The 17,784-nt window shown below is 38.1% G+C and overlaps 1 protein-coding gene across 8 annotated transcripts in view; it reads left to right on the top strand.

The window, feature by feature from the left end:
* EBF3 (EBF transcription factor 3) overlaps positions 1–17,561 on the top strand; it is a 230,632-nt gene extending 213,071 nt beyond the window's left edge. For 3 of the 8 annotated variants that reach the window (XM_089510158.1, XM_089510157.1, XM_089510160.1), the window contains 4 exons: positions 404–581; positions 2,230–2,418; positions 2,838–3,035; positions 16,951–17,561. In XM_089510158.1, the coding sequence (XP_089366284.1) occupies positions 404–581; positions 2,230–2,418; positions 2,838–3,035; positions 16,951–16,982 (597 nt within the window). In that variant the 3' untranslated portion in view covers positions 16,983–17,561. The remainder of the gene's footprint in view (positions 1–403; positions 582–2,229; positions 2,419–2,837; positions 3,036–16,950) is intronic. The other 5 variants (XM_089510161.1, XM_089510159.1, XM_089510162.1 and 2 more) reach the window with 3 other exon arrangements.
* The last annotated feature ends 223 nt before the right edge of the window (positions 17,562–17,784 follow it).

Below are 17,784 nucleotides of genomic sequence, written 5' to 3'. Positions count from 1 at the left end.
TTTTCCATTTTCTTCTCATAGTCAATTTTCCTATCAGAAATTGAAATTAAGTAAAAATGCCAAAAGCATAAGCAGTCATTAAGAGATAGGCAACTTTGAACTTGGTCCAATATATTGGTCGGCAATGGGAAGTCCCAAGCAAATATTATGTTTTATAAATTATTGGACAAGGAATTTGTTTCACCGTCAGATAGAAGACTTTTACAACTCTCACATCAACAGAGTGCTAGACAAGTTACTTGTACACTTTACAGAATGAAAGAAGATGTAATGTTTACAGGATAATAAGTATCTATGTCTACTGTACCTTTAGGGTATTGTTATGTGATTCCAAGCTTGGCTTTGTGGTGGCAAAAGGAAATTTTATTACCTGTTAGAAGTTAATTCTTTTACCATGTTCTAGGAAATAATCCTGAAAAGAGCAGCCGATATTGCAGAAGCGTTATACAGTGTGCCACGTAATCACAATCAGATCCCAACACTTGCCAACACACCCGCTCATACTGGGATGATGGGAGTAAACTCATTTAGCAGCCAGCTAGCAGTTAATGTTTCAGAAACATCACAAGCTAATGATCAAGGTGTGTAAAAATTTAAGAATTATGTTTATACAATGTTTATTTTTCTACTTAAAGTTTATCATTGTGTTCTAGAGATGGAAAGAATATTAAAAATATATTCAAGAAATTGTTGAAAAAATGATTTTCACATGTTGAGAAACTCCAACGAGAGGAATTCTGGACTGACAAGAATTTTCATAGTTCGAGACTTATTCTGTTCAAAATTCACACATAGCTATTTTGTGTACAAGACAGCGTTTTCAGCACAGAAAACATTACCTTGACCCAGAATAATATGTCAACACAGAAATATTATTTTCTGAATAGAAAAAGCTGTTTCATATGCAAAAGAAATGCTATAATTGGGGACTTATTCAGCACAAAATTCAAACGTGGTTGTTTTGCACTCAAAAAAGCATTTTAAGTGCATAAAATAGCATATATATATATATATATATATATTGGTAGAAAATGTTTTCTGTGTAAAACAACCATGTGCAAATTTTGCATAGAATAAGTCTTGAATTGCTAGGCTTTGAAAACTGTGGTTTTCAAATACTTTCTCTCAGCAGGAAGAAAATTCCTGAAATTATGGTATATACTCAACTATAAGCCAACTCATATATAAGTCAAGGGCAGATTTTGGGGCCAAAATTACGGATTTTGATGTGATCTGTGGGTATGTCAAGGGAAAAAACTTTGGGACATGTAACAAAGCAAAGTTTCCAGAAGAAAAACAATGGAAAACAATGCCAATGAACTTAACAAAATTTCATGAGGCCCAGCTGTTTCTGCTTATACAAAAGACAGGACAGTGAGTCTGACAAGCAGAAGCAGGACTCCTGTTTCAGTTTCTCACTGGGAGGAAGCAGTTGGAAACATCACCCTCCTCATGCTCTTATTGGCAGCTGAATAGATCTCCTTTGCCCAATCCAGTTGCTGCCTTTTGGGGCTGGGATTGGGATGAGACATTACTTAGTTACAGATAAGTAACTAAGGCTTGGTATAGACTGGCGCTATGTGCCAGCCTGGGGCCAATTTTAGGTTTCAGGAGAGCAGAGCATCCGCATGCTCCCAAGCCCTACCGTGCACTACGGGTGCCATTTTGGAGTGCTGTCATTCACAAGCAGCGCACAATGATGACATGCCTCATGTGCCGCATCCAAACAGCGTGGCACACAAGGGACATCACCGCGCCATTGCAGGTGCTAATGGCACCTTGGCAGCGTCCGAGAATGGAGCCACATTTTGTGGCTCCTTTTCCCAGGTGCATTGTGGCTGCGACGAGCAGTCACTGCGGCAACGATCCACGATATAATGGGGTGGTGTATCGCCACTCCTCTCTCCCTGTCTGTATCCCCCCTAAATAGGCAAGTCTTCCAATAATTACTACTTAAAACAAATGTGAAGGAAACTTACTAAATTCCAGAGAAGAGAGCTTTGTTAGCCATCTGTGCCAAGTGCAAAGGAAACATAGAGTGCTTGCATTTGATTTAAATAGGGCTGGCACGATACAGTTATCTTGAGCTGCAAAGAGATTATAGGCCTGTAGCACACAATTTTAACTCTACAATCAATTAAAAATGTGTAATGTAAGATACAGTTGAGGAACTCTTCACCCGCTTAAATAATAATCATTTTCTTCGGGTGGGTTTTCCCTTTAACACAGTAGGTTACAGTCGCAACACAAGCAGTGTTTCCCCGCGAGGATATGTTCCGAGCAGTACTCCTCAGCAGTCCAATTACAACACAGTCAGCAATAGCATGAATGGATATGGCAATGCTGGAATGCCTAATCTTGGTGTACCTGGTTCCCCTGGATTTCTTAATGGTTCCTCAGCTAACTCCCCTTATGGCAGTAAGTGTCTATTTCTGCTACATGTTGTCATTACATATATTTCTATTTGTTACAAAAATATTTACTTTGTTTTGTTTTTCTACAATGTGAGCTACTGGATAAAAGGAGGGGTGACTCTGGAGGCTGGACACTTAAAAAAATTAACATGGCAAATATATTGGAATATGCCAAACAATAATCTTGGTTTAAAATTTGGAAAAAAAACAGAACCATATTGGACTGCACAGTTTCTAACAAAAGTCCAACACAAAAGAGTTTGCCTGTTATCCAGAGCGTGGCAAGCCAAAGCATTTTATTTTTCCATATATAATTTTTTTTCACTATTAGAAGAGGCAAGGCCCTATAAGTCTCTTTTTTTTCCTCCATGTTTGCCATAAAAATCCACAATATAAGTCCTGATTATTTTTGCTTTATTGCAGTAGTGCCGTCAAGCCCTACCATGGCAGCCTCTTCGGTCACCCTCCCTTCAAACTGTAGCAGTACACACGGCATTTTCTCATTCTCACCTGCCAATGTCATCTCTGCAGTGAAACAAAAGAGCGCCTTTGCTCCTGTTGTCAGGCCCCAAGCTTCTCCTCCACCATCTTGCACCAGTGCAAATGGAAATGGACTTCAAGGTGAGCTGGATCTCTGTATCATTTTTTTGTGTAATTGCAGACTTTTCCAGACAAAAGACTAGAACACTATATTTTGGATCATTTAAAAAAATGAATTTATCACTCACAAATAATAATTTTAAAAACGAGATTCAAAAACAAGGTGGTTAGGTTTATTTAAAAACAATTTGCATTGCGGGTGCAAGACCTTGATACTAAATGCAGCAGCACAAAACATAGCCTGGCATTTTACCCTTTGCTGGTTAGGTTTTAAACCTTGCATTAGAAGAAACAGTAGCTGTCTTCCCAGCATTTCCCCTTAAGGATTCATGCATTAATTTTTAAACTTAACACACAATCCTGAATGTTTCTCACAGATCAGATATGTTCCTTGTACTTCCTTGTATATTTTCTGCATGCATTTTTGATAGACACATTTTAATCGGCAGCATTTCAAGATGTGCTGTGTTTCTTTCATGATTCATTATTTGAAACTTGAAAAATCTTACAAAATGTTTGGAGCTGTTGTTCAGTGTTCCTGCTTTTCATTCTCAGATACATAACTGGGATATGTGATTTTACTGAAGTTTATTCCAGTTAAACTGCCCATAAAAAGAGAAAGAAATCAAGATAAATAACTATAAAATAGCTCATAGAATTCACATAGATATTTTCAGTCAGTGATATAAAGTGTGAAAATTTATAGAGGGAGCAAAAATAACTATTAAGATTCTTATTCTTACTAAAGAGATAGCTTTTCATCTTAAAAAAATACTACCATACATTTTTGAAATGCAGGGCCAAAACCTGCTTGAGCTGAACATGAAACTCAACTAGAATGACCTCCCAGAACATACTCAAAGCACTTAACACCACACACTTGGAATGCAGCACAATTGGAATTGACTGCAGCAGTCATTCACTTTTCCAGTACCAGGGAAGAATAAAGTCTTTGATCAGAATAAAAGGGATTCACATTTTAGGCTGTTTATATTATATCTTGGAATATCATAATCCCAAAGGATTACGAACTCTGAACAAATTTTAGACATACACTATTAAAAGATATAAAATAAAAACCATGGGAGAGCTAGAAAAAACGGTTTGAGATCAATATAATCTGTGCTCATTAAAAATAATGGCTGGAATCCCATTGGTTAACTAGAGTAGATTTATTGGGATTATTGCTGAATGGTGGGGTCAATATATAAGTAAATCCCACTGAGTCCTATTGGTTAACTACAGTAGACTTATTGAGACTATTGCTGAATCGTGGGTCAATACATAGGTAAATCCTGTTGAGTTTATGGATCAACTCTAATTGGGATTAACTAACAGGACAGCACCAACTGCCCCCCCCCCCCCACGATCTACCCATGTCAGTCTGTTTCAGAATAAAAAGAAAAGAAAAAACTAGTCTTGCAACACTTTATGATTAACCCATTTATTTTAGTATAGTTTTTTTTAGACAGGTATGCATGAAATGTACACTAAGATAAGTCACCCTCTCAGATTTAAGTAGTCTTAATCTCACAAGACTAACTTCTTTCTAACTTGTCTGTTAACTATATCATTCTTTCCTATATTAGCAAAAAAACTTCTGTTTAAGAATTGAGAATCAAGCAAAAGGCTTAAAATACTTAGGATATACAAGCTTTATGAAGAATGTTACTGTGCTGTAGGTTTTTGATGACAGGGGTAGGAACAATTGCTGTATGAGAACTTGTAAATCAGAGTGGCTGCATGCTCTAAACTTGGTATTGGTAAGTGTGGCCTTGGGGCCACATGTAGACCCAAGGCTATTTTGAAGCTCCAACTCCCCCAGAAGTTGGTTTCTCTGGGGGAAAGAAAGAGGGAATTGCCTTTCTTATCATCTTTCCACCTTTCAAGGAGGTCATAAAGCCCCCTCCAGTGTTAAATATATATTAAAAACTGTATTACAACACCAAACATAGCTACTTTGGGGATTGTTTTTGGGGGGGGGGCAATATTGGCACTCCGGGCGATTCAAGGGGCAGAACCCATTAAAATTGTTTATCACTGGTCCAACAAATCTCTTTAAATCTCTTAGATCAGACTATTAAGCATAAGCAGTTGTTGAGAATCACAACATTTTGAAAGGCCTTGTACACCACCTGAGCTGGAAATGTTACCTTTTAGATGAAGGCTTTGCTCATTGTTGGATTCAAAGAATTGTGTATTGTGGGGAGGGAGAGTTTCTAAGCTATGTGCACAGCCCCAACAAACCTCAGTATTGATGATGTATCTGATAATTATTTAAATATTGCTTTTTGACAGGGGTTGTTTTATCTGTTGAAATGAAACATTTAAACATACAGTATTAAACAACATTTAAAAATAAACATCTGGACAACTCTAAATGTGCATAGTTTATGTTTGAACATCTTCGTAGGATTTCGGTTGAAAACAGATAATATTAAAAACAAAAGTTAGAAATCTGCAGTTATTATAGTACTTAGTAAAGTACATTATAGTACTTAGTAAAGTACTTACTAAGTACTTTTACTTTCAGTTTTAAGAATAAACCCATGCCCCAAACAGATGCTGAAACTGACAAGCCTGTGTTGGATGTCAGACCTTAGAAGCTGACTGTCTTTATGTCATAAAGAATGATTTTATACATACTGTAGGTCAGCCTTCTCCAAATTGGTACTCTCCAAACATTTGGGACTTCAGTCCATACTATTCTTGTCCCCTGGCCATGTTAACTTTTTGATGTTAATTGCATCTTGAGGGCATCAGGGTGGAGAAGGCTCATTTAGCATGCAGATAGCAAACCACTCTTCTGAGCATAAAGCAGGTCAAATTATAGTGGATCTGATGTGCCATGGATTTTCTCATTTTTGTGTGAAGTGTCTTCCCAGAAACACAGATACCAGGCAGTAAACCAGGCCTCTCTCACTATCACCTGTTCTTATATTCTGACAGTCCAACTTCTCTTTCTGCTCCTTTCATGTCACTTTTTGGAAATATGTCAAGTCACTTCCTTTCCTATTATATCATGCATGAAAGACCTTAAACATCTCCTTTCTCCCATTCTTCTCTGCAGGAATATCTGGAAACCTACCAGTGCCCCAACTCTTTTTTCTTTCTTGCTGTAGTTTTTCAGCCACAAACTAGTTTAGGAACTCTATAACCAGCATCCTCTTTATTCCCACTAGATATCTACCACTGTGCTCAGGAAATAGGAGAGATAATTGTAACTAGTTGATAACTATGTGAACCTTCTCCAAGTGAATATCCTTGACCATCTTAGTATACATGGGTCCCTACCTCCACCTCTCAAACGTTACCTCATTTTACCTCAGCTCTCAAAAGTTAAACTTCCAATATCTCAGACTGCCACCAGTGCCTTGTGGTCTAAGTTGGAAGGAGCTTATCCTGCCACTCCAGTATGACCCTTCCCCTCAGTTGGACCATAGCCTGCAAGTACAGGTTGTCCTTATCTTGGGAATCTAAACTTTATTGCATCTCTGCACCATGAACTTGAGTTGGGACTAGTTCTAACCTTCTGGGGGGACACCTCTAAGAAGGCTTTTCCTGGCATGCCTAAACCACATGGGTGCTTCTTCACACAAGCAACAATATTTGTGAGAAGGTATTCACATAGTTTCATTTACATGTAGAATGAAATGTGAACTTTGTACTTGAGCTGAACATGAATATTTAGATGTTTGTGAACAAACGAGAAGGAGGAAAGAGTCCAGCTGGTTTTGATATGTAAAAAGAAAAAAAGTATAGTATTCTGGAATACAATTGTCTCATCAGTGCTTTCTGTAAATATTTTCTAGTACAAATTTTATTTTTATCTTGATTGAGGAAGCACTATTCATGATGCTGTGGAAACAAATCTTCTGTCCTTAACAAATTAAAAACAAAAACAAAAAATCAGATTTGAACATGCATAATGAGGGGATGCATTCTTCCCATGGGGACTTGAGATTTATGTGAGGAAACATTAATTTGCCCTATAGCAGTCCCTGCTGCTACCAGCATAACATAAAAACCGAACAAAAAACCCTCCTCAGAGAAAAGTTCAGAGCTGTTTTGCTCTTTCTGCCATTGTACATCTTGGCATAAAATAGCGATTATGCAAAGACATATTATTACAAACTTATGATGGTGTAGCCCCGCTATGAGTAGCACCTCATATTTGAGGTTTGTGTGTACGTGTTACTTACTGGGTTGTTCCACTAGCTGTAGGATATTTTAAAATGATAGATAGATAGATAGATAGATAGATAGATAGATAGATAGATAGGGGGCATTATAATCTACAAATCTATCTATAGATGGTTCATATTATTACTTCAGATGTTCTGACCAAGCTGATGTGAAGTTATGAAAAACTGTGCTAAGCAAGTGTGAAACTTTTGCACATAAACCATTTAGTTACTTTGGTAATTCCACATACAATATGTCCCTTGAGACCAGATTCAGGGACAAACCAGCAGTTTATATGACAGTAGAGCAAGTAACTGCTTTGCCCAGGTGTGTGAAAGAAACACAGTGAACAGGACATCTTGGAAAAGAAAAATAGATTTTCACTTATAGGCCCCCTATGTATGCCAGGGAGATTCCACTTCCATTTTGTTCTGATAGAACCTATAATGATGTGAAAATCTGAAGGCCCATAATCAATATCCAGACTCCTACATTGCTAGTTTAACAACAATAACAAATGTTTAATTTTTAAAAAGTATAAATTTGACAAAAGTGTGAAGTAAGGAATGAATGAATAAAGGTGGAACTTAGAAAGATATCTTCTACTTTATTATAGCAATTGATAAATTAGTTTTAAGGCAGCAATTAACCTTTGACATCATCATTCTATAAATACCAGTTTCTTCTTGACACAGTACAGTTTTTAAAAAAATTACTTTATGCTTCCTACAGCCAAAATAAAAATGGAAATATGATATTCAAAATGCAACACTGGCATAAAATATTCCAGAATGTATCTAACAATGCTTAGAAAACCTAGATTGTTTCAACTGTAGTGACCATTCTTTGTCTTTTTAAAAATGATATGCCCATTGAATTCAGTGTGTCTTCCAAATAAACATGTACAGAATGGCATTGCTAATTTCTGTATTGAATAGGATAGACTTCACTAGATAGCTGGATGTTCATTGCCACTCTTACAGATCCAAAATGGCCTCACAGATCTTTTCTATATGTAGCCAACCCCCCCCCCCCACCATGCATTTTAGCATTTTTTAGGAAATTAAATTAATTTAAGGCATTCCAGTTTGGGCATGATCATCTAGAAATGTATCACACATACACTATGTAACAATTTTCATAGTCTTAAAACACATACAAACTCATTTTACCCATGTTATCCTGATTATAGCATGCCATATGCAGAGAGCAGGAGCTAACAAGGTACCATGTGCCACAGGATCAATTTGGTAAAAGGTGGCTGACTGATATATGTGTATTCATCACTTGATGAATGCAACATAAAGCATGTTTGAATGTGGCATTACTTACCATAAGCCACAGATCACCTCACATCATCTTAAGCACAGTGCTTTTCAGTGAAATCAGTTTAACCATTAAGCTGTTTACAATGAAGTGGCATGCATGTATGTGTAAAGCAGCTCAGAGACTGGTCTGATTTGCATGAAATGCTAAACCACTGTTTAACATTATGTGCATGTGTCTCAGGCTGGTGTGTTCTTCCCTCCTCTCTCTTCTGGCACTCACTTCTGATTTCAGTTAACAAAGTGTGTGTGTGGGGGGGGGGGGATCTGAACTAGGATATATGGTCACTTGAATCTATGATTTATTAAAACAATACAGGATAATTAACCATGGTTTGAAGTTGGCTTGTTTCAGTAAAATGCAATATTGGCCATAGTGTCCAGATTTGGATAAAGCCAGGAACTGTGATTATTTTTAAACAGAAGCAACCAAGAAATAAATAATAAATTCTCATCTCATTATAGCTATAGGCTTGAATAGGTTAATACAGAATTATGTGTTAACCAAATTTCTGCCCAAGCAAGTGACTACATTTTAGGAATGACTAACCAACAGATGCTTCTCTTATGACAACACTGTTGAGCTGTGGCATGACACAGAGGAGGAGCTGCTACCCAGGTCAGAAGACCAGTAGCCCAGTATGCAGTGATGTATTCAGTTATTTTAGTCAAAGTCTCAAGTCAGTTCTCAGATCTCTGCCTTCAATCTCAAGTTGAGTCTCAAGTCGAGTTTCAAGTCTGGGAGCCATGAGATATGGCACTTTTCTCAGAGGGGAACAGCAGATAGATTAGGAAATGGGCATATGGTCTGCTTGGTAGCCTGCCGCCACTGTATATTGGAGGAGCTTTCTAAAGATTTTAAAAGATTTTAGAAGGAGCTTTCTGCCTCAAGCTCATTGCCAAATGCATTTGCTGTTCCCCTCTGAGAAATGCACTCCACCGTTTGGGACCAGGTTGTGCGTGCTGCTGAAAGTGAATGAGGCCAACAAGTCAGTCGCTAAAAATATGTATGTTGCAAGTCAAGTCAGTGTTTCATTTATTGCCCAGTCAAGTCCAAGTCAAGTCATTGAAGATACATGAATCTGATTTGAGTCCAAGTTAATCAACTTGAGTCTACATCCGTGGCAGTACACAAAGGTGCTAGACCAAAATTCAGGGCAAGAGCTAGACTCAGAGCCACAGATCTTGATCTGGGACTCTCAGGTACAGCAAGTCCTGAAAACCAGGGACCATTATTGCTGACCTTATGGCTCTCAGATCCAGGAATATGAATGAAGAAAGCATGGTAATTATCCCATGGTGTAAAATCTACTTCTTCATCAGTGATGCTGGTCACTGTTCCACACTGCTCTGGTAATACTTGCAGTATTGGATCTTTCCAGCTATAGTATCTGCTATCCTGCAGCCTGATACAGTTATCACAGTCTTCATTGCACACAGTTGTCATTGCTCATGGGCACATGCACATCATTAAAACCTGTGCTGATCTCCAATTATAATGCAGTATGATTGCATCCACACTGCAGAAATAATCCAAGACTCAGTGCTATAGAATTCTCAGAATTGTAGTTTTGTAAGACATCTAGCTTTCTCTGTCAGAGAGCTACAACAAAACTACAAATACCAGAATTCAATAGCATTGAGCCATGGCAGTGAAATTGGTGTCAACAAGGATTATTTCTGTAGTGCGGTTACAGCCTATGACATGCTGTGAATCAGGCAAACAGATATAAGCATCTCTAATCAGAAATGTCCATAATGAACATACTTAATTAGCTCTTGATAACATAAAGACTTAAGTCATGTAGTTGAGTTTATTTGCTTGTCTCAGTTTTGCAAACAATGATCAAAGGGATGATCACCTACAATATAACCCTGACACCTGCCTCATCTGTGCATTGCAGCCTGTTGCACCTAAGGGTTCTTGTGTTTGTTTCTCTTTCATCAGCAAGAAAATGTATTTAAGGACCAGTTCCTTGACTCTACTGTCTGTTCTTCTGAATCTAGTAAAATAAGTAATGGCATATGCATGTTCTTAACATCAAGTGAGAAAAAGGATGGAAAAGATGACTTGATAGCAATCAGTGCTAGCTTATCTATCTATAGGATTCATTGATTCCTTACTACTCTGTTTTAATCCAAGTGCTAAAATAGGGGAGAATTATATGGTTGCATGACTGACTTGGCTTCTCTATCTAGTAACTTTAAAGAGCTATTAAAACCCCTTTAGCTGAGAGACGCTGCAGGAATGAACTTGCAACAGTGCATAGGAGCATATTTGGTGGCAGTTGCTATTCATCAGCAGATATTAGGCGAGCTGTAGACTGCAAGAGTGGTGTAACTGAACAATTCCATATACCCAAATAAATAAATAAATATCTTATATTTCATAAATCATGCCCTTTCATTTTTCAAGCCAGAGTCTCTTTTTAGTATTTGCCTTTTTTGTGTGTGTTGTGGTCAAAGGTAGGAAAGGATAAGAAACCCTTCTTATAGTGCATTATAAGAATGTTAGGAAATATGAATAGTACTATAAATGTAACATGAAAAGCCCTGGAGAACTTAGGAGTCAATGCTATTTTCCTTGCCACATCCACTGATGCCAGCATTACTCCAGTTTCTAGGAAGGTCATGATTCTCACTAGGCAGGTGATTTGGGCAGGCATCCTTTTGCATGCTAATGAGGGCAAGGGTTTGTATGTTCATATGCAACAGGAACAAGGTATATCTATGAACATATACTCCATGAAAATATATACTAATGCCTCAGTGGTTATGAGCTGAGTGTGAATGCCAGGAAAACAAGAAGAATGAAAGAATAAGTTGCTTAGTTCTCATCCTGCCTGAAAAAATATTGTGGTTTGTTTTTGTATCATATGTGTACCCTGTCTCCTTCCATTGAGTTCAGGCTATTGTTTTTCTTATTTTATTTTCATAACAACACTGTGAGCTAGGTTAGGATGGGAGATCATTCATAGCTCAATATGATCTAGACAGCATCTTGCAGAGGTTTGATCCTAGGGCCTTTTCACACTTTGTGTATGTGCCTTCAAGCTGCCTGTTGACTTATGGCAATGCCATAAATTTCACAGGGTTTTCTTAGACAGGAGATACTCAGAGGTGGTTAGCCAGCTCTTTCCTCTGAAATATAGAGTACAGCACCTGGAATGCATTAGCAGTCTCCCATCCAAGTATTAACTAGGGCTGGCTTCCACTTAGCTTCCAAGATCAGACAGAATTTGATACCTTTAGGATATTTAGGCTTCACTCTGTCACACTATGCAATTATAATGCTGTGAATCCACTTTAATTGCCATGGTCTCATCCTATGGAATCCTCTTTTTTTGTGGTTTCAAGAGGTACAGTATTTATAATTTTCAACCAGGGAACTGTAGTGCCTCTCTTGACTAAAAAGCCCAGAATTCCAGAGAATGACATCATGCCAGTTAAAGGACATCATAGTGCTATAATTATGTACTGTGAAAGGCGCCCAGGCTTCCCCAGTCTGAAATTGTAATCACTCTGTCATGCTGCGTATCTGTTATGACATTAACAGCGCAATACTATGCAGGTCTATACAGATGCAAGTCCAAGTAATTTCAGTGAGCTGTAAACTCAGATAAATGGGTATATGATTTCAGCATAAAAGCAGCAAGCATTCCATGTGTTTGATGGCACTGGTAATGGTGTCTTTGAGTTCATGCCCTGTCTGCAAGACTGTTATCATTTGTAAAAGATACAACATTTGTATTTGTTTCTGGAGAAAATGTCAAACCACTGTTTTTGTTTGTTTGTTTGTTTTTGTTTTGAGGAAGGGTCTTCAGATCTTCAGTAGTATCTAACAAAACTAAGTATGAGTATCAAAATTGTATTCTGTAAACTGTTTCAGTAATGGACCATACAGAATACTGAACCCACATTCTTTTTGTGCAATCAGGATGGTGAAAACTGGCTGAATGATGCATTTGCCAATGTTGGCCCAAATTCAACAGAACACTTGCTATGAAATGGTAATAGTGTTATTAGTATTTATTGCTGTCAGTTAATAGCAGAGAGCTTGCTGCTGTAGCAGATAGCCAAGACTTCACTTCATCCCTTGTCAATGTCCTGTGGTTACCACAAGGGAATGTGAACTGGCCAAAGATTGTGAATAGCACATCACTGTGCTCCATCATTTGGCACTGTTTCTCCCAGTCCTGATGGTACCATTGTGCAGGAGCTAACTGTATTGGAATTGAGCCATATTGGGAGAATTCACAGCTGGCAAAAACTGGCTGAAGTCCAAGCAGTGGCACATAGTGGTTGAAATGTGAGAGTGTCTGGCTGTTGTGCTCCATCTGTAAACCTGTGACTAATCTTTCCATATAAACAAAAGCATGTTTCAAACTTTCATGTACATGGTTTGCCTAACCCCATGAATTATGTCTAAGACTGGCAGCATTCCAGATTATGTTTTCCCCTCCTTTTTAAAATAAATATATATATATATATATATATATATATATATATATATGAGGGGGAAACATACTTTTGGAGGTAAAGTTTTTCCAGTATCTTTAAACAAAATAAATTCACATTTTTCAAGCTAGCAGTGAAATGTGTGAGAAAAAAATCAGTACACGTGATGCCAGGAATGACAACCTGTGGCCCTTTAAATGTTGCTAGATTACAGTCCCCATCATGCTTGACTGTGAGCTATGCTGGCTTGAACTGATGGGAGTTGACGTATGATATCATCTGGAGGGCTACTAGCTCCCCAGATGTTTATGACTTCTCCCCAGATGTTTATGAATCCCTCCCCAAACACTTGCACATACTGAAGTGGTTAAGCGCTGACTCTGGTGATTGTAAGATCAGCAGATTGGCAGTTCGAGGCCTGGGTGCCACATGATGGGGTGAGCTCCTATCACTAGTCCTGGCTTCTGCCAACCTAGCAGTTCGAAAGCATGCAAATGCAAGTAGATAAATAGGTACCACTCTGGTGGGAAGGTAAACAGCATTCTGTGCAATCCTGCTGGCTACATGATTATAGAGTAGTCTCTGACAACGCTGACTCTTCGGCTTAGTAACGGAGATGAGCACTGCCCCCTATGGTCAGACAGGACTTGGCAACCTTGTCAACAGGGAACACCTTTACCTTTACCTTAATGTAGACTCACTAACTCCCATTATTGCATCTGATCTGTAGGAGAAGATTTTATGAATATCCCTAGTTCCATGGAGCTCTCTACTGGAACATCAGGCTCTGCACTTTTAGAGTTACTAAGATCACATCTGCAAACACACTTATTTATGTAATGTCATGCATATGTTATAGTGAAGGTAGTCAGATGCAGAGATACTAAATAAATTAATTAAAAATAGCTATAGTACATATCTGGCACTCTATCCACATTTAGATGCAACAGTGAAGAGGTCTGTTGCATACTGGACTTATATGTCTGCCTGCCTCTTCCTTGTTATGCTACTCCCTGTTTCATGACAATAGAACATGCATTAGAGAGCCTGAATATGTTCTGTAATTGACATTCAGTTGACTTGATTTGTAGTACATTTGCCAAAATGTTGGCTACCATGATGTTATAAGATCTTTTGCATTCATATCCCAAGAAGAGAGACACAAAACATGTTTCTGGGGTTAAAAAGAGTGGCATACAAATATAAGGTACCCTCAGTGGACACATAATATAATATAAATAACCTCCAACAAGTATACATGACTCATTACATGTGTTGGAGAGGTTCAATATAGTACTACCCCAGCATTTTCTGGACAAGCTGTCCTGATGCAGGGCCTATGTCTAATTTTTCACCAAACTGTGACCCACATCTTAAAGTGCCAAGGAAACTCTGCCCACTCCAACTCAAGCATTACAGGGATGCTATGGGTGAACCAAGTAAACTCACCTGGAGGCCCTGTCCCTTCTAGCCTCAAAGTCTTGAAAGGAATAGCCTTCCAACCTCTTCACAGATGTGTCAGCATTGTGAACAGCCAGTTAAGATATTTTTCACCTTAACCCACATTGCATCTGCCAACCTGACCAACATTGATATCTGCCCTGCAAGCAGTCTCACCACTAGGTCAATGTGATATAAATTGCAGAGGGTGGGAGTTCAACTACTGACCAGCCATTATGGCTCAGTAGGGTAAAAAAATCAGTAGGGACAAAAAATGAGAGCCAGAGTAACATAGTGGTTTGAGCATTGGACCAAGGCTCTGGAGAACAAAGTTTGAGTCCCTGCTCAGCCATGCAAACCTATTGGTTGACCTTAGGCACATCATACTCTCTCAGCCTCAGAGGATGGTAATGGCATCTCCCCTCTGAAGAAACATGCCAAGAAAACCCCATGATAGGTTCACCTTAGGTTTGCCATAAGTCTGAAATGACTTGAAGGCACACAACAATAGGGTAAAAAATTCCTACATGATTCCATAAGCGGAAAACCATTGAAATCAGAACTGATACTGATAGGTGCTGAGAAGAAAGGGCAAAAAAAGATGTTTTAGGGGAGGAGCTATGCTTTGAACTATGGCATTCCACACCCTCTGTCCTGACACATTAATATTCTCAGCCAAAGCAATTTTATCTCTCTCCAGGGAGCAGGTGTAAAGATTGCCACCTCCCCAGCAGGAAAGCTGGGAAAGAGAAATTGCTGACATTTCTTTAAAAGAGGGGGTGGGGAGAGAAACCTATTGAGAAAAAAAAATAAGTTTGATAAATATTCAGTGTGCTGGTGGAGTTGCTTTCAAGTTACAGTGAACAAAACTGAATACAGCATGGATCCTTAATGTTAGCTCTCTGGCACATGGATGGTCACACAAAGAGATTGTATTACAGAAGAAACATGTACATCTTACAAGTTTTCAGAAAAATCATAACAGCAAATCTGAGATAATTTGATATTTTTTGAAATTAATGAACTGGGAAATTGAAGTCAACATCACTACATCAAAAATGTATTAATGTTTCTTGTACATGAATTAATGGGAAACATCATCGTGACAAAATTTAAACACCATAAGGTTAAAAGAGCCCAAATTATATTCCTTCCAAGGAGTTAAATAGAATATAATGACAAAATTTAGCATCGCTATGCTTTACAAGCCCAGTACTTGTACCATGTGTGTCACAACAAGGGTATACCAACTGGCCTGTCATCCAGAAGTGCTTTGCACAATTACAGCTCCAGTGCTCACGCGGTAACAATGATGGTTACAACTTCAGTTCAGGAGTTAATGCCAGTTCCCAGTGCTTACAACAAAGGGATTAAGATCTCCCTACAGCTTTATCGTGATGCAAGGTATTCTGATGGATACCTTCTGCCTGAGATTTCTTATGTCATGCACAGAAGAGAACACCGACTAGTCCTCTAAATATTAAAAATCCAAATGAGGTAGCAAGTGGACAATTTTAATTGCTTGTATCTTATAATACCTAGACAGATTACAAAGCAGGTGTGCTATACTTGACTTTGTTCTCAGAAAGTCATTGACTTATAAAAGCCAGCATATTATTGGGATAAAGTACAATTAACAGAACGTCAAAACTGAGGGTTTCCACTTAGGCTTGAGTGCTTAGAAACAGAGAAGCAGCTAAGGTTAGTTGCATTTTCATTTAGGGAACTTGAGAAGTGTCTGGTCCTTGATTGGTGAGTGAGCTGGCCTTGTCTGACATTACCAAAAGTGACCATGTTGTTTCTCAGCTGTCAACATAGGCAGTCTCTAGGGAGTCTGGGCCACTGTTTGCCATTAACAAAACGCTAAGAGAAATATCACACATGTAGGAGGCAGGATGCTTTGCACAAAAAAATGTCAGAATCCTTTTCATTTTAAAAGTGAAGTCTTTACAGAGTGGTCTCTTGGAAAATTTATATTTAAAAATAAAATGTATGGGGAAAAAAAAAAGAAAGCTCCCTCCCCCATTGGATATCCTATTATACTAGCAACGGATGGCAAAAATAGTCCAGCAGCTACTGCATGCAAAGTATGCTGTAACATTAAATGCTGATAAGGTCCATCAATGGTCCATTCAGAGCCTGCTCTCTCCACGCTGCAAAACAACAACCCTCCACCATCATATCATGCTCAGTCTGTGATCCAGAGATAATCTCTACATGCAGAAGTTTATTACTGCATGTCACAGCTCACTTTCAGGTGCAATATCTTTGCATCCGCAGAATCTGTTTCGCATCTGTCACATGCCTAATCCAACACATAGCTTGCTCAAGTACATGCCTGCAAAACTGCATGAGCAGTATTTTTCTTGGCCCATATATTTTATGAAATGTGTTCTGTGGATGTTCCTAATTGTTTTGCAGACATTATTGCTGCATGATAGATTTTTTCTTCATCCTCTGTGCAAGTTAAAATGCATGTGTATATGTATAAACCTATATATTAATAGTTCTTTTTCTCTTTCTTTCAGCTATGTCTGGGCTTGTAGTCCCGCCAATGTAAATTCATATTTGTTTACCTACTGTAGCACCAAGCTTCAGAAGATGAGATTTTTAGGGGACAAGTTTAGTATATAAGACATGCTGATGGTACCAGTATCTTCAAAATACAATCAGCAAAACATTGAAATACTAAAAAAAAAACTTTGTTTAAAGATTTTATTTAAACTACTAAGAATCTACATGCAAACAATCGACTTCTTCATGAACAATTCCATTTTATTGACTGAACTACTCCCATATTTTCACATTTCTTGGTCCTGAAGAATATGGAAAAAGCGACGCCTATTTTGTATAAAGTTTCTGATTACGTCTTGGCTATGTCTAGTACTTGCTATGTGTCGGAAAAAACTTTGTGGATGCACCATTTTGATTATCATGAAACACTGATGAAAAATGCCTCCAAAACATTTTTCTGTACTCATAACTAGATTCACAATGGTTGTGTATCTCTATAATGTGAAATATTTTTTTGTGGTGAAAAAAGGGGGCCAAGGAGGTTATGAGCCATCAAAACTGGAAAAAAAAGGATGAATATATGATTTGGGATAATTTGGGAACAGGGGAGGGAGGGAGGGTTTATCATTGCTTAACTTCATCTTAATGAAATGGAACTTTGTAACTTATTGTAGTTAGAAATTGTAACTTTGATATTGAATTCTCTTGCCTTCAACAAGCACACTGACAGAGAAAAAAATGCTACTGTCTGTTGGTTAAAAAAATATACTTCCACTGCTAGAGCTTCCTGTTAAGCAAGTGTGATCTGCAACATTTTTTCAACTTTTGCTAGCACTGTATACTATTGC

This window comes from Sceloporus occidentalis, unplaced genomic scaffold, assembly GCF_023333645.1.
Source record: "Sceloporus occidentalis isolate IW3139 unplaced genomic scaffold, rSceOcc1.0.p SCAF_2, whole genome shotgun sequence".
In the NCBI taxonomy this organism is placed as follows: domain Eukaryota; kingdom Metazoa; phylum Chordata; class Lepidosauria; order Squamata; family Phrynosomatidae; genus Sceloporus; species Sceloporus occidentalis.
This window is presented reverse-complemented; position numbering and strand designations above follow the sequence as displayed.